Below are 26,852 nucleotides of genomic sequence, written 5' to 3' on the forward strand. Positions count from 1 at the left end.
ACCCCGGGTGGATGGGATCTATCCAGTTATATTAAAGGAGGCAGCAGAGGAAGTAAGCAAACCCTTAGCCATAATTATGAGAGCTTCCTTGGACTCAGGGGAGGTACCCACAGACTGGAGATGTGCAAATGTGACCCCAATTCACAAAGGAGGATCAAAGGCTGACACAAGCAATTATAGACCTGTGAGTTTAACTTCTGTTCCAGGAAAATTAATGGAGGCACTAGTTAAAGAAGCACTGCAGGATCATTTAGACAAGACTTCAGTTATAGCTCGGACACAGCATGGTTTTGTTAAAGGGAAGTCTTGCCTGACCAATTTGATTGGATGCTATGATGCAGTCACAAAGGAACTGGATGCAGGGAATAACTTTGATATTATATACTTGGATCTTAGAAAGGCTTTTGATACTGTTGCACATGGAAGACTGCTGCACAAATTGGAGCAGTGTGACATTGGAGGCAAATTGCTGCTGTGGATAAAGGGGTGGCTGAGGGGGAGAAGACAGAGAGTGGTAATCAATGGACACTGCTCGTCGTACACTAATGTTATTAGTGGAGTCCCTCAGGGCTCAGTGTTGGGTCCATTATTGTTTTCTGTATTCATAAATGATATTGATGATGGTATATCAAGCTTAATGTCGAAGTTTGCAGACGATACAAAGGTAGGCAGGTTGTCAAGGACACTACTGACACTATGCTGCTGCAACAGGATCTGGAAAGGTTGAGCAGATGGGCTGAGAGGTGGCAAATGAAGTTTAACATTGACAAATGTAAAGTACTACACATGGGAAACAGCAACCCCAGAGTAACGTATCAACTCTGTGGTACTACACTGACAGTGGTAGAGAATGAAAGGGACCTGGGGGTGGTTGTGCAGGCAGATATGAAGTTCTCTGAGCAGTGCAGACAGGCTGCAAGAGTAGCTCATGGTATATTGTCAATGATATATAGGAAATTTTCTAGCAGGGATAAGGAGGTGATTATTCCCTTGTATAAGGCAATGGTCAGGCCACACCTAGAGTACTGTGTACAGGTCTGGAGGCCTCATTTCAAGAAGGATGTAGAGCTGCTGGAACGAGTACAGAAAAGGGCAACAAGATTAGTGAATGGAACAAAGGGGTGCTCTTATGAAGAAAGGCTCAAATTTTGCAAATTACAGTGTCTGGAGACTAGGCACCAGCGAGGTGATCTGATAGAGGTGTATAAAGCATTGAATGGTTTGAGCATGCTCAATGCTGATGGAATTCTTCCTCTCGCTCAGAATAATCACCTGAGAGGGCATAAATTCCAATTGAGGAAAGACAGATGTAGGATAGACATGCGGAAATTTGCCTTTAGCCAGCGAGTGGTTGGTTGGTGGAACAGACTTCCATCCCTTGTCGTGGAAGAAGTTGATAGCCTAAATAAGTTTAAGGCTCAGCTGGACAGGTATTTTGAACGAACAGAGGGGTGAAGTGGAAGTGGTTTTTTTTTTTTTTTTTTGGCTGATGCTGCATAAGCTTGCTTTCTTGCATCAAATGCTTCTACTAATGCTAATGCTAGTGCCAACACATTCAACAATATTGTCTTTTGTGCACTTAAAAAATGATATATATATATTCAACAACAACATCAACGTTTGCCACTGGCAGACGTACCCCTGGTCCTATTTCACCTATCCTTTTTGCACAATATATTTCCTGTTTCCCTGACAGTAGAGTCACTGACAATAACTGCATTGTGTGGTACCAGCACATTCTGCCTTGGATGTTGCTACAGTGTTGCCTGATTTGCAAGTACAATCACTGGTGTTGAGGTGGGTAATTGAGAGCTCGATGGTTCCCCATTTAAATTCCTTTGAGGGAATCCACCCTATTCTTCAAGTTGTCATAAATGTCCATTAAAGCACTGAGTTGACACTCGATGTCCTCACTCTTTGCATCAAACACATATACAAAGGCATCCCTTCCCCTGCTGCAGCTGTATCATGTCCAATTCCAGATAGATCTGAAAACATCAAAGAAGAGCGCATTTCGTAAGGTTGTGATTTGGAGGAAACCCCCCCACCCCACACACTTCCACAGAGCCATGGCAGTCCTTCAACTTTGAGCCCTTCGCTTCACATCTGGTCTGTGGCATGATTTTGTTCAAATTCAAATTAATTGAGATGCTACACTAAAGTAATTTAATTAAATGCAATAATAATGCTATGCACCAATACGTATTACATCATCAAGAAGCAAAGGCTGCTTGTGATGTACTTGGTGGCAGTCTTGGATTGCGGTGAATGCTGAAGCTGAGCATTATCTGAGCGAAGAAGAAATTGCAGCCTCTGTGAACAGAGGGAAGACAACAAACAGAAGGCCAGCAACTCAGAAGATAATGTTGATGACTCATGTCAGAAAAATGCACCAGAAATTAATAAAGTGGTTGAAAACATTAATGAAGTCAGAGTGATTGTAGAGATCTTTATCTATTTGCATCTAACCACTGCCATTATGTACTGAAAAATACTTTCATCAGTTCCGGCAACCTAAATGACATGTTTATTTTAGAACGGATTCATAAAATGTAAGGCCATAACAGCATTGTATATTAATAGAATGTAAAGGGAATAATATAACCGTGAATACATTGTCTTTTATTCTGTGGAATCCTGGTTTTATGCCCAACCAGAATAAATTTTTTTTGAAGGATTAACCTCTTTGCAGATGCAATAATTTTATTAAACTTCTAGATGAATAAATTGGGGGTGGGGGGGACATGGAATTTTAACTGTAGTGATATACAGTAATACCCCGAAGTTACGCGATAGGTGGGTCCAACGAAAATCGCGTAAGTCGAATTCGCGTAAGTCGGGGTACAATTTTGCATATAAATACATATAAATTTTGCTTAATTGGGACCAAGGACTAACAAAAACACTAGTTTAGAAGAAAAATATTAATAAAATTGCAGTTCTTTATACATATTAATACAAAATATGTATTAAAAAAACAAATGACTTACGTTAAAAAGTTATTTCGATGTCGATGGCTTCATAAAATCTAACAAATTCGTCTGACGACACAGCGCCTTCTTTTTTTCACGCAGAATTTCTTCGTAGCAAGCTAATAATTTTTTTATTCCTTGCTTTGTAGCTATAACGCGTTCTTCGTTGGAGTCTATGTTTTCTAAAATTTTTAAGCCCTTTACAATTGAGCCCTTTTCAATTTTCGACCTGTCAAGTTTGCAATTGTCATGTGCTTTTCGCCGTTGCTTCATTTAGGCCTGTAGCACGTGCAATATCACATGGTCTTTCATTTCGCTCAAAGCGCTTCACAATTTCATATTTTTTTCTCTATCGACAGAGGCGGACTGGCAATAAGCCTTACCGGGGAAACGCCGGTGGGCCAGTGTGATTTTGGCCATAAACCATAGTATGAGGCCACTATAAATTTTCCCGGGTAAGAATTTTTGACCCAGTCCACCTCTGTTTATCGATAATTGCTTTTCTTTTTCTCTCTGAATCTGCAGTGTCTTCACCAGGACGCTTCCTTTTCACACCTTTTAATTAAGTATTTTACTCATTTTTAGGGAATAAAGCACAATTACAAAACGAGGAGGCACGCTTGATACGCATAAACAAAGCTGCGCGCATGTAGCAACTGAATAAACAACACCATAAAGGCAGAGATACACTATTAACACCTCACATTTCTAGGGGTTACTACCATAAAACAGTAAAAATCCAGTTGCGTTTCTGCTAGTGGAATCTGTTATAAACTGGTAGTAAACTCGATCTAATTGCATTTGCGATTATACCGATAGCTGGAATTGTGTTGGTTTTTACGTTATTATGGTGAAAGTGTGTTTCCCCTTCACTGATATAAAAAACATAAAAGCAGCCAAGTTGAATTTTGTTCATCTTTAGCTCTCATTCTCCGCCGTCGCACCGTATATCGATAACATATGAAAAACTACCTTGAAGATAGTGGGCGGCAGCGTTGCCAAACGAAAAAATCAGGAACTGCGTAACTCCGAGTTCGCGTAAGTCGGGGTATTACTGTATATTATTCTGTTCTCATAACATTTGATCATCCCTCATAAAATATGAATTATCTGTCACTGAATTAAAAGATCCCTCCCTAATTCTCTATTTTAAATGAAGCAATATTGTCGTTAATCATTTTTATTGTTACTGATTTTCCAGAATGTAACCCCCCCCCCCCCGAATGATTGGTAAGGATTACTGTTCACATCTGTTAAAAGATGTACGAAAATTGAAAGCATAAGCAAATTATGGACACTGGAGTGTATGTGGTCTTTTGAGGAGGGGGGGAAATATAGTTTTAGACATTTTAAACAATATTTCTAATTTTTTGCAGGACACGTTTGTTCGAAAATCTAAGGATGCTTCCACATGCACCTGGAGTTCAAATGCAACGTAAGTAATTATATATTTTTTTGACAATACACATTAGAAAAACAAGTTGGCAAATATGAGATAAACTTCTAAGAAATGCACATATACTATAAATTTACAGTTTTGTTTCAAAAATATCATAGAGGGGGTTTTCCTACAATCTTTTAATGTTTATATTTTATTTGCCATTGTTTTTTTTTTTTTTTTTTTTTTTTTTTGCACCCGTGTTTTGAAACCTGATTTGTGCAACTTTGGTTGTGCTAAATTTATTTGCTCTATCTACATTTATTTTTATTAATTTTATTCACTTCCATTGATTTAATATTCATAATTTCTGTCACAGTAGTATAGCTGCTAATTCTCTGGATTTAGGTGGGGGACCCCCTTGTATATATATATTTTTTTTTATAATAACCTTTTGTCTTGTTCAAATAGCTGTCAACTCTCTGGATTTATGATGGAGAAACAGTAATTTTTTCTCAATTTGGTTATAATTTCTTTATACTTTTTTTTTTTTTTTTTTTTTGCTGAAACTTAGTTTTTCTCTTTTTTTTTTTTTTTCTCCCAAAAAATAATAAAACTAATGATTAGACTTAAAAATAAATAACATTAAAATTGGATTTTTAAAAAAATATTTTTTCCCTATTTATTTTTCTGTTTACAAATTGGGCATATGGAGTAGTCACAATTAATGTCATGAATGCAAGCATGATGTGAGAGCGTGATTGCACTAGTCAAGGAAATGAGTCAAGATCCATGTTTGCTCCTTTCAAACCATGGCAGATTAACTTTTATTGCCAGATTTCCAGACCTGCCAAGGAGAGACAGGAGCAGTGTCTCGTGTGACCAAGCAAGGATCAGTAATTAATTCTGTAACTATGAATGCTAAAAGAAATTCAACTTTCCTTCCTTGATTTTTATAAGTATTTTTTTGAAAGCTAGCATTAAATAAGGAGTTTTACTTAACAGAAAACTAAAAGAACTAGTAATCACTTTTGAAAAACATACTTTGAGCATAGAGAAATCACTAATTTCTTGGCAGTGTGCTAGGATACAGCTTGGTTTCTTGACAATTCTAGCAATCAAAAGACTTTTCATAGTCATCACTATATGTCCTATTTCCCAATCCACATAATCTCAATAATAATTCCTGTTGTTTTTGCTCTTCTACATTTATTTATTTTTTTTTTTTCCCCTAGGGGAAAAGGTATTTCTGAACAATGTGCATGCACAACGTAAAGGAAGATAATGTTCTCTGACAAAAGAAGCAAATAAACATTTGGCCCAAATGACATGATAATCACTATGAAATATGACATCTATTTTGCATTTCCTTTTATGCAGTACATGGTCATTATGCTTATTTGTTTGTAAATGTCAGATTACATCATATTTTCCACTGCTCAAAATTGAGGAATCACCTCTAGATATGGTACACAAGGCAAACATGTTACCTTTTCATATTTTACATTTCATGGAAAATTATGCATATATGCCTTCTGAACTTTTTACATTATATTTATTTGGCATCTTACTGTAAAACGACATTAATTTCCTTCACACTACACAAATACTATGGAATAACTGTAGAACAGAGAACAGCGTTACCATGAATTTTTCAGTATGTAATCAAGACTACCATAAATTCTTCTCCGTTTCAGGTCACCCTCATGTACCACACTGAACTTGTCCAAGGGTATAAGTGAAACATAACTTCAGTAAAGTTATCCATATGGAAGCGGAAATAGTAAAGGAATTACAGGAGCAAAAATTAATATAGCCTGTATTAAGAAAAATGAAGTGAAATTAAGAAAAGATTGGGACTTAGTGCCAATACAATATCATTTTGACATTCAGTACTCCGAATATGCTAACTTCAGTCAAAGCCAGATATTTACACCACCATGTTCACCCATACATCTCAAATCCCATATGATGTTACAAATGTCCAAAATCTTGCAATTCCCAAACAACATGCAGAGGTGATACTACATGTCTTGACTTTGGATCCAAAAATTACTCACAAACAGAATATACTGCAACATCTTATCAGTGCCTGCCCCTAACTCTAAGGGTAAACATTCAGCCTACTTTAAATCATGTAAATTATGAACAATTGGGAAAAAAATACACCAAGAGGCAAAAAATGCAAGTTATCCCAAACTGCACCTATGCCTGCATCGCCCAAAATTGCCAGTTTGTTACTACTCAAACAGATGGGTCAATCCCACCAGACACCTAGATTGCAGATTGGACTTAGTCAGTTCTCTTAAACCTTCATTCATCTAAGTCACATCTGATAGATGAAGCAAACAGTACTCCCAATGCAGTTTCTTCTGAAATCAATGAAGCAAATAAACAAAAAAACAACACAACCCAGAGACCATTGGAATACAACATCTGAATAGTATGGAGGGATAAACAGTGCCAATAAAGATGAAATAATGCTGAAGAGGACATGGAGACTTTATGTCATATTTCCTGTTTATCTCCTTAATAGAGATACAACAGATACAATGATTCTGGATGCCCCTTGTTTCCTATAAAGTAGTAAAAAAGAGAGTATTAAATGTGATTATTACAAGCAGTCAACTCTTAAAAAACAGAACTGGCTACTTTTACAAATGTAACTGCAGGTGTTTACGTAACATTATTGATCATATGTATGACCTGATTTGCCAATACATTTCCATAGCTATTTGCTTGAAAAGAGATGAACTTTGCCAATTAGTCTCAAGATCAAAAATTACATGATATGTCAAAAGAGACAGAAATTCAACCTCCTCACATGGAGAGTTGGCACTCCTGGTACACACAATCTCATCAAAACCATCACTGTACAAACCTCTCTGGAAGCGGTTGCTGTCTGTTGTTGCTGTTTTACTATTTTAGTATTAGTAACGGCCGTATGGTGCAAGAAAGCCTATGGCTTATGCTGCACCAGCCAAAAAAAAAAAAAAAAAAAAAATCCGAACAAAACAATGATAAAAACAAAAATTAAATAAATAATAATAATTAATAAATAAATAAAAATAATAAAATGAAATAAAAATAAATAAAAAGGAAATTAATCCTATCATCCTATGCGCTTCCCTTACCCGAAAGTACTATCCAGATGACCTTTGAATTTCCCCAAACTGTCGGCCTCTACCACCCATGAAGGCAACTTATTCCAGTAATTTATAACTCGCTGGCTAAAATAAAACTTCCTGCAGTCCAATCTAAACATTTCCCCCCGTAACTTGAATTTATGTCCCCTAGTTCTAGCATCATTTATAATCTTGAAAATTTTATCCTCATTCATTTTACTGATGCCTCTCAGAGCCTTAAACACCTCAATCAAATCTCCTCTAAGGTGTCTAGTTTCCAAACTCTGCAACCCACATATTCAAAGTCTTTCTTCATAAGGACGCCCTTTTGCCGATCTCACCAGGCGAGTTACCCTTCTTTGCACCCTTTCAAGAAGCTCGATGTCTTTCTTTAGGTGCGGTCTCCATACTTGAACACAGTATTCCAAGTGTGGTCTAACATAAGCCTTATATAATGGGATTATCACGTCCCTATCTCTACTTGCAAAATTTCGATAGATCATCGATAGGACACCATGGGCCTTCCTTGCAACCTGTTTACAATGCTCAGAGAATTTCATGTCTGACCGTATCGTAACACCCAAGTCCCTTTCCTCCGGTACTGGGTTTAGTTGAACTCCACCAAGTGAATAAGTTATTTTGGGATTACTGTATACCTTACACTTTGTTGGATTAAAGCACAGCTGCCATTTTTCTGACCATTCTTGAAGTCTATCTAGGTCTCTCTGAAGAAGCTCAGCTTGACAATGATCATTAACTACTCTACCAATTTTAACACCATCTGCAAATTTAGACATCACGCCCTCTATCCCTTCATCAATGTCGTTTATGAAAATTAAAAACAACAGTGGTCCTAATACTGATCCTTGGGGAACCCCACTTCTTACATCAACCCAATCTGAGGAATAGCCATTTATCACAACCCTCTGCCTCCTGCCCTGAAGCCATCCTTCTATCCATCTAAGGATTTTCCCAGTGATTCCAACCTGTTCCAGCTTATAAAGCAACCGCTCATGTGGGACTGAGTCAAAAGCTTTGCTGAAATCTAAATGAACAATGTCGAAATTATTCCCTAAATCCAGCTCGTGAGTGACCCTTTCGAAATAGCAAACCAGATTTGTTAAACATGATTTTCCCTTTACAAAACCATGCTGAGTATCCTTGAGAATTTCAATTCGATCCAAATGATCCTGAATTCCACCCTTGATCATTGCCTCCACGATTTTCCCTACTACTGAAGTCAGACTGACAGGTCGATAATTTCCCACTTCACTTTTCGAGCCACCCTTATGTATGGGAGATACATTTGCACTTTTCCAATCCAAGGGAATCTCCCCATAGTCTAGTGATGCTCGCATAACCAGCCTCAGTGGTTCAATGCACTCGCTTGCCGCCTCTCTCAAGATTATAGGGTATATTCCATCAACTCCAGGAGCCTTACTGGTCTGTAGGCTTGAAAGTTTTTTCATTAAATAATCTTGCGAAATTTCAATATCATTAATTACATATTTTTTAACTTCGCTCCCACAATTTGCCATTGCCACAAAAGGCTTTTCATTTGTAAATATCGATGCAAAATAACTGTTGAGTTCATCTGCAACGGCAGCTGGTGTATTTATTACTATCCCCTTTCCCTTACGTAAAGGTCCGATCTGGTTTGTCCTGCTCTTCTTGGCATTTATATATGTGAAGAATTCTTTATCCCCCCTCTTTGCTCTGTTTGCTAGTGATTTCTCATTTTATTAATATACTGGTTGGTTTGGTTTTGGTTTTTTTTTTTAGGAGCATTAGCAGCTAAGGCCATATTGCTCCAGGGATATATCTGGTGGTCATTCCCTGGCCTTTCCGCCTCCTCCGTATTTGGTGGTCATGGGCTTGAACCCCTAGATATTAATATACTAGTCGTCAAATCAAGTCTCCAGCTAAAGTTCTTGAACAATTTGTAGGATAAATACCAGCACCTTTCTGTTTATTAGGTTACTTTAATGCACATCATCCATCATGGGGATCTCTTCCCATATGGATAACAGGGAAATTTATTGAATCTGTCCTAATTTGACATAATCTGAACTTATTAAATACAGGATCAAATACTCATATGCATTTCCCAGTGGTGTCTTCCACACCTGTTGACTTATGTTCCTCTGTTTTGTTGCCATATGTAGAATAGATAGTGCCAAATGACCTGCCTGGTAGCAATCATTTGTAAACTGCAAATGACATTATCAACACATAGATAATAGAGGAAAAGATGGAAGTTTCCTAAGCAAAATTGGGATACTTTATTCACTAGTATTGCCCTTTATGACTGCATTATCCACACAGAATTAATACATGATGGCACTGAAACCTGATGGATCCAATATCTTTCTATTTTAGAAGATTTAGGAGAAGTCTGGTTGGCCTGCTTCCCTAAAACCCACTCATTGCACACCTTCTCATTGGTAAGCCCGGTTATGCCACTTTGGTGGCAACAAATGTGTAGAGTAATTCTCTTCAAGATGCCTGGTCAGTGTGGAGAGGAATGGACCAAAACCTCCAGCACTTTATTAAAAATGAGAACATTGTAAAACAAATGGCCCTCAGTCCCCAACGGCTTTCACTCTCCCTCTTCCAGTAGTGAGGGATCAGAGTGAAAGCAGAGGATGCAAAGAATCTCTCGGTATGACCAGGTACATTCTGCGCACTCTGAACTTGGCCTCTTACAAAGTAAGATTGCCCATCGGTGAAGATAGAATATTAGAGCTGGTAAAGGAATTAGAAAATGCGAATTGGAATATTATAGGCTTGGATGAAACAAGAAGAAATGAATCACTTACAGATTTATCAAGTGGAAATTTGCTGTACACCAATGGAAACAGTGAAAAGAGTGAAGGTGGATTTGGCTTTCGGGTCCATAAAGATATTAAAAACAACATTTTGGAATTCAAAAGCACATCACCAAGGTTGTCAAGACTACCACTCAGGAATTCTAAGAGGTACAAACTAAAGGTTATAATGATATATGCACCAACATCTAGAGAACCAAAATTGAGAGACTTCTAGATGAACAGAAAACTCACTACACCATCATTAGGGGGGGGGGGGGAAACTTCAATGCTAAGTTTGGAAAAAGACAAATTAGCACAGAAATGGAAACTATAGGAAATTTTAGAATTGGTGAAAGAAATGAAAGAGGTAAAAGACTTGTGGAATTTGCAGAATCTCAAGGAATATCAGTAATGAACACTTATTTCGAGAAAAGGGCAAACAGAAAGTGGACACGTAAGAACCCAAATTGATTAACAACTAATGAAATTGACTTCATGTTCACTAACAAATGAAGCTCACTCTCTTTTCTCTCTCAGGGTAACTCAGAAAAATTTTTTTTTTTTTTTTTTTGGCTGGTGCAGCAAAAGGCCTCAGGCATCCTTGCACCATATGGCTAATATAACATCCACATGTGATGGACTACTTTCAGCGGTGGGACAAAAACTTGCTAGATACTCACAGCATCCAGCAGTTGCATGCAATCCATTCCCTGGACAGCTTTCAGAAATTCCAGATATTAGCATTATAATTGCATTTGTAGATGCATACAATGCAAGAAAGCAAGCGTATGCAGCATCAGCCAAAAAAACCTCCCATTTCACCCCTCCATTTGTTCCACATGCCTGTTCGGCTCAGCCTTAAATTTATTTAGGCTGAGGCGAACAGGCATTTGGAACAAATCAACTTCCACAACAAAATATGAAAATCTGTTCGACCAATCTACTACCCGCTTGCTAAAGGCAAATTTCCGCACATCTATTCTGCAATTGTCTTTCCTTAATTTGAATCTGTCCACTCTCAGGTTCTTAGTCTCAGCAAGAGGAAGAATCCCCAGCATTCAGCTCGCTCCTCAACCCATCAAGGCCTTATAAATCTCAATCAGATCACCTGTGGGTGCCTACCGTCCAGATGCTGCAATTTGCAGAACTTAAGCTTTCTTCATAAGAGCACCCCTTTGTTCCCCTAACCAATCTTGTTGCCCTTCTTTGTACTCGTTCTAGCAACTCTACATCCTTCCTAAAATGTGGCCTCCAGGCATGTACACAGCACTCTAGTTGTGGCCTGACCATTGCCTTGTATAACGGGATAATCACATCCCTGTCCCTGCTAGCAAAATTCCTATATATATGATTGACAAGACTCCATGACCTGCCCTGGCAGCCAGTCTGCACTGCTCAGGGAACTTCATATTTGACTGCACAGTTACCTCCAGGTCTTTTTCACTTTCCACTTCCTTGAGTGTAGTACCAACAGTTGGTACGTTTCTCTTGGGTTATTGCTACCCATATGCAGTACTTTGCATTTGTCAATGTTAAACTTCAGTTGCAATTTTTCAGCACATTTGCCCAACTTATCTAGATATCTTTGTATCTTTGTTTTCAGATGATACAACTTATCTTTGTATCATCTGAAAACTTGGACATTAAACCTGATATACTTTCATCAGTATCATGGATAAATATACTAAACAACAATGAGCACAACACCGAATCCTGTGCAGCTCCACTAATAACATTTGTCCACGAAGAGCAGTGTCCATTGATTACCACTCCCTCGTCTCCTACTCAACCATCCCTTTATCCATTGCAGCAACTTACCCTTAATGCCATACCTCTCCAATTTGTACAGCATTCTTCCATGTGCAACAGTATCAGAAGATTTCCTGAAATCCAAGTATATGATATCAAAATTATATTTGGCATTCAGTTCCTTAGTGACCACATCATAGTATCCAATCAAATTGGTCAGACAAGACCTTCCTTTAACAAACCCATCCTGTGTCTTAACTATTACTGCAGTCTTGTCTAGATGATCCTGCAGTGCTTCTTTAACCAGTGATTCCAGTATTTTCCTTGGAACACAAGTTAAACTAACAGGTCTATAATTACTTGTGTCACATTTTGAATCCCCTTTGTGAATTGGTTATACATTTGCACATCTGCAGTCCATGGGGACCTCCCCCGAATTCAGGGAAGCTTTCTCATAATTATGGTTAAGGGTTTGCTTACTTCTTTTGCTGCCTCCTTTAATATAATTGGATAGATCCCATCCACCCCAGGTGTCTTTTTTATGTTTATCTTTAACAATTTCTCCTCCACTTTGCTCTCAGTTATTACAAAATCACTTGACTCCGTGTTAGAGTTTGATAAAGTTCTGGCACTCCCCTCTTTGAATAACTCTTCATGTGTGAATGTAGATGCAAAATACTCATTCACTTTATCAGCTACCTGAGCATGATCAATAGTCAACCCATCTATGTGGCGCCTCCGTAGCCAGGTGGGCAGGAGCAGCAGTGCGTAGCACACGCTTCTTGATTAGACCGGGGTTCGAGCCCGTGATCCACCAAATATGGAGGATGCGGAAAGGTCAGGGAATGACCACCGCATATCCCCGGAGCAATATGGCCTTAGTTGCTAATGCTCCTAAAAAAAAAAAAAAAAAAAAAAACCCATCTATGTTAAGTGGCCTGATCTAATTCATCCCTTTTCTTCTATAGTTTACATAAGTAAAGAACTCTTTGCTGTTTTTCTTTGCATCCTTTGCCAAGGGTTTCTCATAATCTGCCTTCGCCTGCGTAACCTCCCTTGTGACTTGATTACAGACTTGTTTATATCTGCCATAGGCTTCTGTGTCACCTGATACTTTATATGTATTCCATACATTTTTCTTCTCTGCCTCAAGCCTGATTAGTTCATCTGACATCCATTTAGGACTAAACCTTGAACACTAGTATCCTCCTAAATTAAGTCGCTAAAGGCTTCTCATTTAGAATTCAACATTGGTAACGTCATCAGTGGATCCCACTGATGACGCTACCCACTGATGATGTACAGAATTTAAAAACTGTCCGAGACCCCTGTAGTCATCTTTACGAAAGCAAAGGTCCTTCCCTTTAGCCTCGATGGTAGTTACATCTTTAAGTAATTACCACATCAGTACATTGCGATCACTGTTACCCAGTGGTTCCTTTATCTGCAAATTCTTAATGCATGAATAATCACTGCTGATAATCAGATCAAGAGTATTACTCCCTCTAGTTGCCTCTCGAACATGGTGCTGTGAAAAACAGTCATCCAATAAATCCACAAAAGTCTTTCTAGTGTGCGAGTGACCAAACTACAAGTTCCAGTCGATATGTGGAAAGAAAGTTAATATCCCCCATTATAAGACATTCTGATTTACTGGCCCACTCTATTCCTCTGCACAATTGCTCATTATACTTATCAGATTCATCAGGCCTAACACACACACACACACACACACACCACACACACACACACACACACACACACACACACACACACACACACACACACACACACACACACACACACACACACACACACACATTTTTTCCTTTCCCAGTGCTTATGTCACACCAAACAGACTCAACATTGCATTATCCACCAACATCAGTTGGATGCAACAACAGTATGCAGTGGATTTAAAATGCAATCTACCGTAGTGGCAGTATTATTTCATTTATCATATGTTCTGTCTCCCTTCCAGTAGAATACAGTTTTATACTGCAGAATTATATGGAATTCAGCTAGTACTGGAACACATGACATGTTAACAATATGTCTACCCCACAGAACTTTTCAGGCGCCTCCGTAGCCAGTTGGGAAGGAGCAGCAGTGCGTAGCACACGCTTCTTGATTAGACCGGGGTTCGAGCCCGTCACCACCAAATATGGAGAATGCGGAAAGGTCAGGGAATGACCACCGCATATTCCGGAGCAATATGGCCTTAGTTGCTAATGCTCCTAAAAACCAAACAACAACCACAGACCTTATTATATACTGATTATTTAAATGTGTTATCTACCTCCAGCACATGACAGCACAATGAAACAAATGGCCCTCAGTCGCCAGTAGCTTTCATTCCCCATCTTAAGCAAGCGAGAGGATCAGAGTGGAACCAGAGGGTGCTAAGAATCTCTGGGTACGACCAGGCTGCTATGCACAGAAACTGAACTTGGCTTGTTAAACGTAAGATTGCTCATCGGTGAAGATAGGATATTAGAGCTGGAAATGGAATTAGAAAATGTGAATTGGCATATCATTGATTTGGCTGAAACAAGAAGAAGAAACGAATTACTTATAAGTTTATCAAGTGGAAATCTGCTGTACACCAATGGAAACAGTGAAAGAAGAGAAGATGGAGTTAGCTTTCTGATCAATAAAGATATAAAAAAACAACATTTTGGAATTCAAAAGTACATCACCAAGGATGTCAAGACTACTACTTAGGATTTCTAACAGGTACAAGCTAAAGGTTATAATGATTTATGCACCAAAATTGAGCCATTATGATGAAGAGGTTGAAGAAATGTACACCGAAATTGAGTCTTCTAGATGAGCAGAAAACCCACTACACTATCATTATGGGGGACTTCAATGCTAAGGTTGTAAAGAGACAAAACAGTGCAGAGAGGGGACTACAGGAAATTTTGGAATTGGTGAAAGAAATGAAACAGGTGAAAGACTTGTGGAATTTGCAGAATCTCAAGGATTGTCAGTAATGACAATCCATTTGGGCTCTTCCATGGATTGTCAGTAATGTTAACCCATTTGGACTCTTTCATGTCCACTTTCTGTTCACCCTTGAAAAGGGTGAACAGAAAGTGGACATGGAAGAGTCCAAATGGATTAACAGCTAAAGAAATCGACTTCATCCTCACTAACAGAAGATATATCGTGAATGATGTTAACGTCCTGAACAAGGTAAATGTTGGAAGTGATCACAGAATTGTAAGATGCACGCTAGATATAGATGTAAGAAAAGAAAGGAAAAAACTGACTCGAGTAAATAATACGAAGGTCTTTGAGATAACAGGAGAGGAGAAAAAGCAGTATGTACTGGAACTTAAGAACAAGTTTGAGCTTCTGCAGACGGTTCAGGACCAAGATATCGACAAGGAATATTACAACTTTCTGAAAGTGATAAAGCCCAAGAAACCTATAGGCAAAAAGAAATCCAAAGAAGTAAAAATTAGTCAAGAAAAGTTTGTCATGATGAACTGAAGACAACATATGAAGAGCAAGATAAACACTGACAAGGAGAAAATTGAGTATTACTGAATTATGCAAAGCCATTAGAGAGAGGACACAAGAAAAGTAGATTTAACACAAGAAAAGTAGTAACACAAGCATTAAGGGAAAACAACGGACTTAAATCAGCAGCCATGAGCAGTAATACAGAAAGACAAATGATACTGAAACTGAAGAATAGCGATGGTGTACTTTTAAATAGCAGAGAAGGCATAATTCAAATAGCAGAAGACTACTGTAGAGAATTATACAAGGAGCAAGGGAATGATGCCAGTAGTGGGGAAGATGGATCGCAAATCAGTAACACATACGACATACCTGATATACAGTAGTGGGCAAGATGGATCGCAAATCAGTAACACATACAACATACCTGATATCCTTCCTGATGAGGTAGAACATGCTTTGAAGAATTAGAAAGCCCTGAGGGAAGATAAAGTTACTGTAGAGTTGTTAAAATTTGGAGGAAGAGACATGGCACAAAAACTGGCAAGACTCTTCACAGAATGCATTAGAAAAGGTGTGATGCCTGAGGAGTGGAATAATGCAACCATAGTTTTGCTGCATAAGAAAGGAGATAAATCAGAAATTGGAAATTATAGACTAGTTAGCTTGTTATCCCATATCTAAAAGTTGTTCACAAGGGAGGGTTCTTACTAACAGATTAGAAAGAATACTTGATGAGAATTAACCGAAAGAGCAAACTGGCTTTAGGACAGGATTCTCAACCATGATTCGTCTTCACGTAATGTCCCAGCTAATGGAGAAAGCAGCGCCTCCATAGCCAGGTGGGCAGAAGTAGCAGTGCGTAGCACACGCTTCTTGATTAGACTGGGGTTCAAGCCTGTGACCACCAAATACAGAGGATGTGGAAATGTCAGGGAATGACCACCGCATATCCCTGAAGCAATATGGCTTTAGTTGCTAATGCTCCTAAAAACCAAATAACAAAAATAACAAATAATGGAGAAAGCAAATGAATATAAAACACCATTATGGCAGGCATTTGACTCCATACAGCATAAGGCAATGTTTTGGACACTGGAAAGACAAGGCATAGATACCTCATATATTATGATTTTGAAGAAAATATATGAGAACGCCACCTCCTTTATTAGACTAGACAAAGACAGTAGGAAATTTAAAATTGAGAAAGGAGTTCAACAAGGAGACACAATATCTCTAAAGCTGTTTGCTGCTGCCCTTCAGGAAGCTTTCAGAAGATTAGACTGGTCGCAGAAAGGAGTCATTATGAACGGAGGGTACCTAAACCATTTACGATTTGCAGATGACATTGTGGTCATAAGCCATGATCCCAAAGAATTAGAGGAAAATCTTAATCAGTTATGCAGAGTTAGTAAGGATTTTGTACTAAAGATGAATATGACTAAAGCAAAAGTAACGATGAACAATTATGCCATAGAAAGGGATACAATGATTGAAAGTGTAGTAATTGAAAATGTGGAGTCATGTACCTATCTGGGACAAGTCATCAGCTGTAATAATGATAAATGGCTGGAAGTCAAGAGAAGGAGAAATTTTGGATGGATAGCATTCAGGAAATAAGTCACATACTGAGGAGCAATATCCCAATTTGTCTGAAACGTAAAAAACAGAACTAATGTATAGTACCCACCATGACTTATAGAAGTGAAACTTGGGCACTCACCAAAAGAATGGAAGAGAAGCCGAGAACGGAACGAATTTTATTGGGAATCAGACTGTTAGATAAGAAGAGAAACACGTGGATTAGGCAGCAAACTTAAGTAAAGGACATTCTTATCAAAACTAAATAACTAAAATGGTCTTGGGCAGGACACATAGCTCGAAGACATGATGACAGATGGACTAAGAGAATAACAGACTGGTACCCAAGAGGAGCTAGAAGAAAACCTGGAAAACAACAACTGAGATGGACAGATGAAATTAATGAGTTTGTGGGTAGTAAAAGGCAATTGCACAAAACAGAAGGAACTGGAAAGTGGCTGGAGAGGCCTTCTTCGTGTAGTGGTTTGATAATGGCTGATGATGACTATCTACCTTGCAAAAAAAATTTTATATTCCTCACATGGATTCTTTATATTGTGATGCAAATGCAATCCAAGTTGAGGCAATTAAGGAAACAAACCAGGCATCACTTTTTTTCTCTTTCCTGGAAATATGATGTCATTCCAGAGAATGAGCAAGCAGATTAAGCAGTGTAAAACCCAACATCCTCAACTGTAGAAGGCTTTCTACTACTATACATAGACTCTAAATTGATAATAGAAACAATTATGAGAGAAAAATTGGTTCTGGGAAACATAACCTAATAACAAATTATTCCATAAAGGAGAGATCACAACTTTGGCTTTATAGCTTCAGATTAAATAAGTGAAGACATAGTTTTATTGAGGACACATATTGATTATATACCTTTGACCCACCTGTTTCTTTTGAAAGGAGATAACCCTGGAGATCGCCTGGTGAGATCGGCAAAAGGGCGTCCTTATGAAGAAAGACTTCGAATATGTGGGTTGCAGAGTTTGGAAACTAGACACCTTAGAGGAGATTTGATTGAGGTGTTTAAGGCTCTGAGAGGCATCAGTAAAATGAATGAGGACAAAATTTTCAAGATTATAAATGATGCTAGAACTAGGGGACATAAATTCAAGTTACGGGGGGAAATGTTTAGTTTGGATTGCAGGAAGTTCTATTTTAGCCAGCGAGTTATAAATTACTGGAATAAGTTGCCTTCATGGGTGGTAGAGGCCGACAGTTTGGGGAAATTCAAAGGTCATCTGGATAGTACTTTCGGGTAAGGGAAGCACATAGGATGATAGGTTTAATTTCCTTTTTATTTTATTTTTTTTATTTATTAATTATTATTATTTAGTTATTTATTTATTATTATTATTTTTTTTTTGTTTTTATCATTGTTTTGTTCGGATTTTTTTTTTTTTTTTTTTTTGGCTGGTGCAGCATAAGCCATAGGCTTTCTTGCACCATGCGGCCGTTACTAATACTAATACTAACCCACTCAAATGTCATTATTTTTATAGGCAGTATGCTGATTTCTACCTCTGTAACAGCAGCCAAAGAGCTACTTTTCAGTTTTCACCCACCTTACAGCAGTTACTGACACTAACACACATAATAGTGAATAATGCAGATCTAGATGGATTTTTCAGAATCTGAAATGAGTCTAGTCATATAAATGACTTAAATGTAAGATAACCTTGAAAGTAGTTAGGGGGAAAAATCTCTCTATTCCAACTCATTTGTCCAAGGTGTTGCCCATGAAACAGTCCTGTAAACATGGGCAACTGTTTGGCACATCTTGGTCTTAGAAGTCATTGTGCCAAAAAAAAACCTCATTTCAACTAACCAACCAATCAAGTTATATCCAATTGTAGTGATCTTTTGTAATAATAATAATTATTATTATTATAATTTCAAATCCTCGCACTCAGCAAGAGACTATGCTGATACAAAGAGAGCTCCCAGAGGAAAATGAACAACTGTATCTTCGATGAAAACCAAAGAGCCTTTTACAGGAGTATCAGACATGGCAGGGAAGATGGACACAGGCTACCTGAGCAGAAGACGATCGAGGAGTTCTGGGGCAACATATGGAGCAGTGAAGTAAATCCTAGCAGCTGAGTCCCTTGGATAGAACTAGAACAGAAGAAAACCAAGGATGTATAAGAGATGAGAGAATGGGAAATTCAGGAAGAAGATGATGTACAACAGTTGATGAGGAAGTCCCACAAATGGTGTACCACAGGAATAGATAATGCCCCCAACTATTAGTGCAAGAAGCTCACTTGCCCACCCAAGCACCTAGCTGAGCAGTTTCACCAAAATTATAAGTCACCCAGAGTTACTTACTCAAAGAATGACAAATCTGAAGTGAAACTTCAGATTGAAGGCTAATGACCAAGATACAAGAAACCCAGTGAAATACAGGCCTCACCTGTCTCCCAGTGATGTAGAAGATACACTGTTGTATCTTCATAATCAAAAAGGTATCAGACCACCTGGAGAGCTAGAACATTTTGGCTGAACAGTAGAAAGGACGCAAGCAGATGAGCAAAGGATACAAGGATCAATTAACCATTGATGCCACAGTTATAAAGCAAGCCTAGAAGAAGTGCTTCAACCTGTACATGGCCTATATCAATTACTGCTGTAGGCCTTCAACTCCATGCCTCTTAGCTGACTAATAGAGACACTGAAGTTCTACAAAGTCATTCCGACAGTGACAAACTTTCTGGAAGCAACCATAGTGAAATGGACTACCACCATCAAGATTGAGAATATCACAATCAGAACTATCCCTATCAGGATAGGAATCTTTCAGGGAGATGCCCTGAGCCTACTATGGTTCTGTCCAGCACTCAATCACGTTACGATAGACTCACCATAGTAAAGTACTGTTCACTATACGATATGTAGTAAGCACCTGTCGCTGCAATCATGTTTGTGAATTGAATTGTAATTCTATTAAATAGCAATTCTGATAAGCTACAATAGGAGGAATATTAATCACACGCTATAAAAGTAAAGATATATTAAGCACAAATTTACTCTTTATTACCTTACCAATTAAAAAATTAAATGATACGTGAAAATCGGAAGAATATTTTCCACAGGTTAGCAAAATAAAAATAAATTTACGCTTACGTGCATAACTTAATTAATACATACTGTAATATGTACATACTAACTAGTAGATATTTCTGTTCATTGACATTTAGGGAGTGGTTAAAATTTAAAACAGTAAAAAAGATAAAGCAATCAATAACAAAGAATTGATTGATGACTTCATGGAAGGGGAAACACATTTCACCATAATAACATAAAAACCCACAAAATTCCAGCTGTTGGTATTATTGCAAATTCAATAAGATCGAGTTTACTATCCGTTTATAATGGATTGCATTAACAGAAAAGCCCAATAAACTGAAAACTGCTAATTGTTTTTGTTTTATTGTTGTGACCTCCAGAAATCCGACTGGACCAAACGGTATGGTCAGAGACAATCGTAGAGTAATCTCTAGTGCTGCGGTCTCCTGCCCCGATTAAATGGCATGTTGTCCCAATTAAGCGGAGAAAACCCTGGCTATTTTCTTGATTAGGTTCTGTTCTTTAAGATTTGGCCCAAATAAATGATTGGCCCGATTGACCAATGGCCCAAATAGCCGGAATCCACTGTATTACATATTAGAAAAGCATTGCTAAAGTTTAAATACACTATTACAAAATTATTCTTTGCATTATGTCCTTTTGTGACAATCTCACAGATTCTTATCTGATCCTAGATTCTTAATTTCATTCCAGACCAGGTGTTCTTAAGTATATTCTTAATCATGAACTTTATGTAAATTTTCTTGCCACAGAATTTAATGAAAATGAAAGACTGATCTTTAATTTTATCCTTTGTAGTGAACCAATTTGCTTGGGAACTGTTAATATCAAAATACTAAGTTTTTAATTATCTGTATTCAATTTTTACTACTCAAACCATTAAAAAGAAACTTGAGTGTCTTTCTTTAAGCAGTTATAATCGATGTATACTGGATTATCTAAACAGAACTCCACAGAAAAAAAAAATATAAGCATACTATACTGAAAAGAATCCTATGACTGTATTTTAATATAAAGTGCATATTTAAAAAAAAAAAAATTATTTCTGCTGCAGTGTGGACTTTAAAAACTTCCTGAAACTATTTTATTTTTTCCATCCTACAAATGCTTAATCTTCAGCTTTTAAAAAGTCAAAAGTTAGAATTTGTGTTTTAGCAATGATGAGCACTGTTGTGGAGGATAATTGGTATGTGGATATTTGGTATGTGTGTAATTCTTTTAAACTTTTAAAAGAATTTCCTGTTTTTCACTTAGCTATTCCTGAAGATTCCATTGATCAAGAGAGTGAAGATGAAGACAAGCAAGACCCAGATGAAAGAATAAGTATTAGAGCATCGGAAAAAAGAATAGCATGTGAAGAAGAATTTTCTGATAGTGATGATGAAGATGGAAGAAGAGATATTAAATCCCATCGTCCTAAGAAGAAGCAGAAAATTGATGATATAGAAAAGCCAGAGAAAGAATCCAGTAAAAGAGATGACGATAGTAAAGGTGAGATAAGAATTGAAAGTGGTTTATTTTGATACCTTTTTCTAAAAGGTGAGGTCTGTTTTTTTATTTTTAGGAATTATTAATTTTGAGTTTGAATTACCTTATTCTAAACAACAGAAGTAAAAACTGTCTGAGTGTTTCCTGATACAAGTACAAAGTAAGATTTTCAAAAGTGTAACGGTGTTGTTTTCAAAATTAGCATGGGACGGATTATTTTACTAGTCATGAGGGTCTACATAATAAAAGCCTATTGTGTTAGCATATATTTATTTATTTTAATTAAATTAATCATAATTAATCATGATTTTATCTCATAAGACTGCCACCAGTCAGTCATAATTTTATCTGAATCACCTGCCATGTGCTAGGTGAAAAAAAAAAAATATATATATATATATATTTTTATATATATATATATTCCCTTATGATATTGTAGCAACAGTCCTTTTCAACCTGATTAGGACTGCTAGTTCGGTTAATTGAAGAAGTCAGTTAAAATGGGGAATCATAAAGAAGTATACAAGAAGTATCTTAAGAACTTTATTTTGACGTAAAGCATATGCATTTATTTGATCCATAGGCTGGATCGAGAATGTTACGTTTGATGGTAAAAGTATGATTCTCAGTCCTTTTATGTCCTCAGTTGAATGAACTAAAGCTGAAATCACCACATCATTTTGATTTTGAAGCCACTTCCTCACAACTTGGATGTGAAGGAATGTTATACAGATGAATAGCTTTTTCAGTTAAGTTTATTTTCTTCAGGTGTATTTACAGAAGGTAAAAATTCATGAAAAAAAAACATTCTTTGGTATTACACTGAGTTTACCCATGCTGATTTATGTGAGTGGTAGTAAACTGGTAAAGATGAACAGTTTATATTTTTTAAAAGGTCTTGGATTAGTTGATTTTAACAAGAAAAACCAGTAATTTGCAAGATCCACTTTCATTGCTGGGGCTATGCTGTTTTGGCTATCGTTTTTTTTTGTTAAGGTAATATCTTCTAATTTTGAGTGGTTTCATCCACATTGTGGATTTAGTTTCAAACAGATTTCCTTCTTGGTGAATGAGCTTGGGTGATTTTTATCCCAATACTCAATGCAAGAATACCATGACTTTTCCCTAACATCCAAACCATTCGTACCTTGGTGTACAGCTTTCTGAATTTTAGGATGTAAGACCTAAGCAATTCCTTATTTGCTGCATTTATGATGATTGGAGTTTGTTGTATTTCTTGTATAAACCAGTTATATTGGATTGTCTCTAATTGTGGTTTCTTTAAGTAGAGGAAGAAGTAATGGCATTGTGAAACAAATTGAGTTCAAAAATATTTCTAGATTTTCTTTTTGATTTTTTCCACTCATTTACAGTTTTGTATACGTATAATTCAGCCGCAATTGTTTAGAATTGCGTTTATCAAGATTTTCCAGAGCATTCAACTTAGTTTTCATAGAAAAAACAACTGCTCTTTCTTTTCTCACTCATATTTCATTAATTGCATAATATTAAATTAAATTACATACTATATTTTAATTATAATAACAAATAACTTTACTGGTGCAAATATGTTTTGACCAAATATACAACTAACCTCTTGCGATGGGATGCACAGAACTCAGGAGGCATACAGGACCAGGGCCCATGGCACACTACAGTGTCTGTTGTGTATTATTTCTGTAGAAATGCATGTTCACTGGCTGATTTGCATGCTGTGCAGGCTGAAAAACTCAGAATAATTTTTTTGGAGGAAGGGGAATCCCATTTTCTCCACCCTCTATCTCAGTGGTTTTCAATCGGGGTGCCGCAACAACATTCTTGAGGTGCTGTGTAATTTTGGTTTAAGTTACTTAGAGTTATTATTTTATTTTATTTTTTTGAAATATTTCATTATAAAAAGGTGTACAGTATCCATTGCACTGTGTCTTTAATTTTGTGATATCTATAATTGATCTATATTTAGTACCTCTATATAAAGAATAAAATTATTATATAGGTTTATATTAAAAGGTCGAAAACCACTGTGTTAGGTATTTCTTTTGGCCTCGGGGTGCTGTGAAAAAATTATTGGGACACTAAGGGCGCCGTGAAGTGAGAAAGTTTGGGAACCTCTGCTCTATCTACTAACTTCAGTCCATGTTGAAGAGATATAAATTTGTCTGGGCACAGGATTCAATTCAAAATAAATATTTCATTCTCTTTTTACGCGAGTCATTTTGATTTAACACGATTTCTATGAATTTTTTTTGCCTAAATTCTAAGAAAAATTTTTTTTATTTGTGGCATATTAGTATCATTTCTATATTACACGCACCAATAGATTGAATAACAGCTAGTGTATGCGTTTTGAAACGCGTGCTTTTGCTTACCAATGTGTACGTCTAGGTATCTATGAATCATCAACATTTTTATTGAATTTGGTGCACATCTACGGTATTTGTGCATTGTATCTTCGGAAGACATGTAGTAGTAAGCTCTATTTCAAAGTGAAATTTGTGCACATATAAATTTATTAATTTTGCCGATAGTCAATAAATTGTAAGTTTACAAATTTTTCATACCTTTTTTATTAATTATAACTGAGATATTTTTCGGTAGCCCTTATATAATGTCGAATAATTCGCCTATTACCAAAATGAAAAGGAAAGCGATTTCTTTGGAACTTAAAATTCAAATTTTAGATCGTCTTGCAACTGGACAAGGGGCTACACGTCTGTAGGAAAGCATTTTGGTGTACATGAAGCTACCGTAAGAACTATTAAGAAAAATGAAGCTGCAATTAGGAAGTCGGTATGTTCTGGAACAAAAGTAAGTGTTAATTCATCATCATATACAAGAGATATTGTCAAGGAAAAAATGGAAAAGGCCCTGGTAATATGGATAGAAGATCAGTCACAAACAAGAGTACCAGTAGATGGAAATGCCATCAAGCAAACAGCACTAAGAATGTACAGACAGATTAAAGAAAAGGAGCCAAGCACTTCATCTCAGTTAAACAGAAAGTGTGAATTTTCTGCGAGTACAGGTTGGATGACAGGGTTTCTTAAAAGGAATGCTCTTCATAATATAAAAATTAAAGGCGAAACTGCATCTGCAGATGAATCGGCTGCTAAAGTATTCCCATAGGAACTTGCAAAAATTATTGAAGATGGAGGATACACTCCTGATCAAGTGTGGAATGCAGATGAAACTGGTTTCTTCTGGAAACGAATGCCGAACAGAATGTACAAAGGGTACTAGGAAGGTTTTGCAATATGACGCAACAATGAATCACAGGAAGCTGCTTGTTGCTGCATGTTGAGACATGTTCATACGTGCATAGTAGCCGCCGCGCCAAGTCGATGGGCTCAGTTATTCATTAGTAGTGAGAGTGTAAAGTGCTTGCGATGGCATCGTGGTCACGAAATGAGATAAGGACAGTTTTGCGGTATAATTTCGTGCGTGGTTTAACCATAGACCAGTGCTTAGAAGAAATGACTCTTGCACTAGATGATGATTGTCCACATCGTACAACGATATTCAGGTGGTATAGAGAATTCCAAAGGGGAAATTTCACTCTGGAGGATTCTGAGAGGCCGGGAAGGCCACAAACGTCAGTTACGGAGGAAAACGTTACTGCTGTGAGGAAAATGCTCGACGAAAACAGGCGAGTGACCTACCAACATATAGAGGATACTTTGGGCCTAAATGCACCAGCAATTCGTTCGATTCTGCAAGATCATTTGCACGTGAAGAAACTTTGTTCTCTCTGGGTGCCGCATCAACTGACTGAAGAGCAGATGACACGACGTGTGACTTGGTGCCGGGAGATGTTAAAAAAGTTTGATAAGGCACAATCTCGGTATGTGAACAACATCGTGACAGGTGACGAGACTTGGCTGTACTATTACGATCTGCCGACCAAGGCTCAAAACAAAGTTTGGGTCTTTGATGATGACGACACACCCGTAATTGTCAGAAAATCCCGATCTGTAAAGAAGAAAATGATAGTGTATTTTTCAAATCGAGTGGAATTGTGGAACGTGTCGTTTTGGACACACAGAAGACAGTCACAGCTAAGTGGTATACTGAACAATGCCTGCCTAAAGTCATTGGATCTATGAAGAACCTGCGGCCAAAGTCAAGAATGGACACCTGGTACCTCCATCACGATAATGCTCCAGCTGACCGCGCCAAAGCCTGCACCGAATATTTGACCACGACAGGACTGAAACTTCTCGAGCACCCTCCCTACAGTCCAGACCTTGCTCCCTGCGACTTTGCACTGTTCCCGCATGTGAAAATGAAGCTAAAAGGGAGGCGGTTTTCCAGTGATGAGGACCTTCTACGGGCTTGGGACAACGAGTGTGCTTTACTCCCTAGTGAAACTTGGCAGAACTGGTTTAAAGATTGGTTTCGGAGGATGGAGAGGTGTATTGAATGCAATGTCTTTTTTTACACGTATTTTTCAGGAACGTATCTATCGTGTAAAAACAGAATTAGGTGTACATCTAAATATGTGCGTTGTCTCTTTCAAGCAAACATGCCTGGAAGAGACAACGGAGAGTGTTAGTTAATCTTGTAAGTTGATTAAGTGAAAATCGATTAAGAAAGCTTCTGCTGTATTTTCAGGAATTTATTTAAGTAATAATAAAAAAAAAAAAAAAAATCATGAGACATAGCAATTGCATCACTTGTTTACAAATTACATGCATTTGCAGATATAGTGGGCATGGCATCTGGTACTTGCTAGGGCACTGAGTTAAGTAGGTCTGGGAAAAAAAAAAAAATAATAATAATAATAAAAAAATAATTGTAAGAAAATATTTTTTAAACGTCTTGGTTAAGGATTCCAATTTTCTTTAGAGACCTTCAAAAATACATTGTCTATAATATTTATATTTATAAAAAAAATGTTTGAATTTTATTATGGGTCCCAAAATTTCTTTGTTATGATATACAAAGTATTTTTTACTGATGTTTGTGCTGCTTGTCAAATACAGTGGTGGACAAAAAACTGCATCACCTTAAAAAAGTAACATTTGCAGTGAAGTGTCTAAGATATTGTTTGATTACAGTCATTTTGTTTGTCGCAAAGCAAAGGTAACGCTTCAATCAGATAACACTTCTATTGCACCAGACGGTAATTGCAAGGTATTGGCATCAGCTGTTTCTATGAATAAATATGGCATTGGAA

At 37.3% G+C, this 26,852-nt stretch overlaps 1 protein-coding gene across 4 annotated transcripts in view; it reads left to right on the plus strand.

The window, feature by feature from the left end:
* The window catches only part of HDAC1 (histone deacetylase 1), a 318,028-nt gene that overhangs the window by 231,864 nt on the left and 59,312 nt on the right, over positions 1 to 26,852 (plus strand). For all 4 annotated transcript variants that reach the window (XM_090378886.1, XM_090378885.1, XM_090378887.1 and 1 more), the window contains 2 exons: positions 4,349 to 4,407; positions 21,443 to 21,679. In XM_090378886.1, the coding sequence (XP_090235012.1) occupies positions 4,349 to 4,407; positions 21,443 to 21,679 (296 nt within the window). The remainder of the gene's footprint in view (positions 1 to 4,348; positions 4,408 to 21,442; positions 21,680 to 26,852) is intronic.

The sequence above is a fragment of the Mastigoproctus giganteus genome, chromosome 8, assembly GCF_048544385.1.
Source record: "Mastigoproctus giganteus isolate SK-2022 chromosome 8, ASM4854438v1, whole genome shotgun sequence".
Classification (NCBI taxonomy): Eukaryota; Metazoa; Arthropoda; class Arachnida; order Uropygi; family Thelyphonidae; genus Mastigoproctus; species Mastigoproctus giganteus.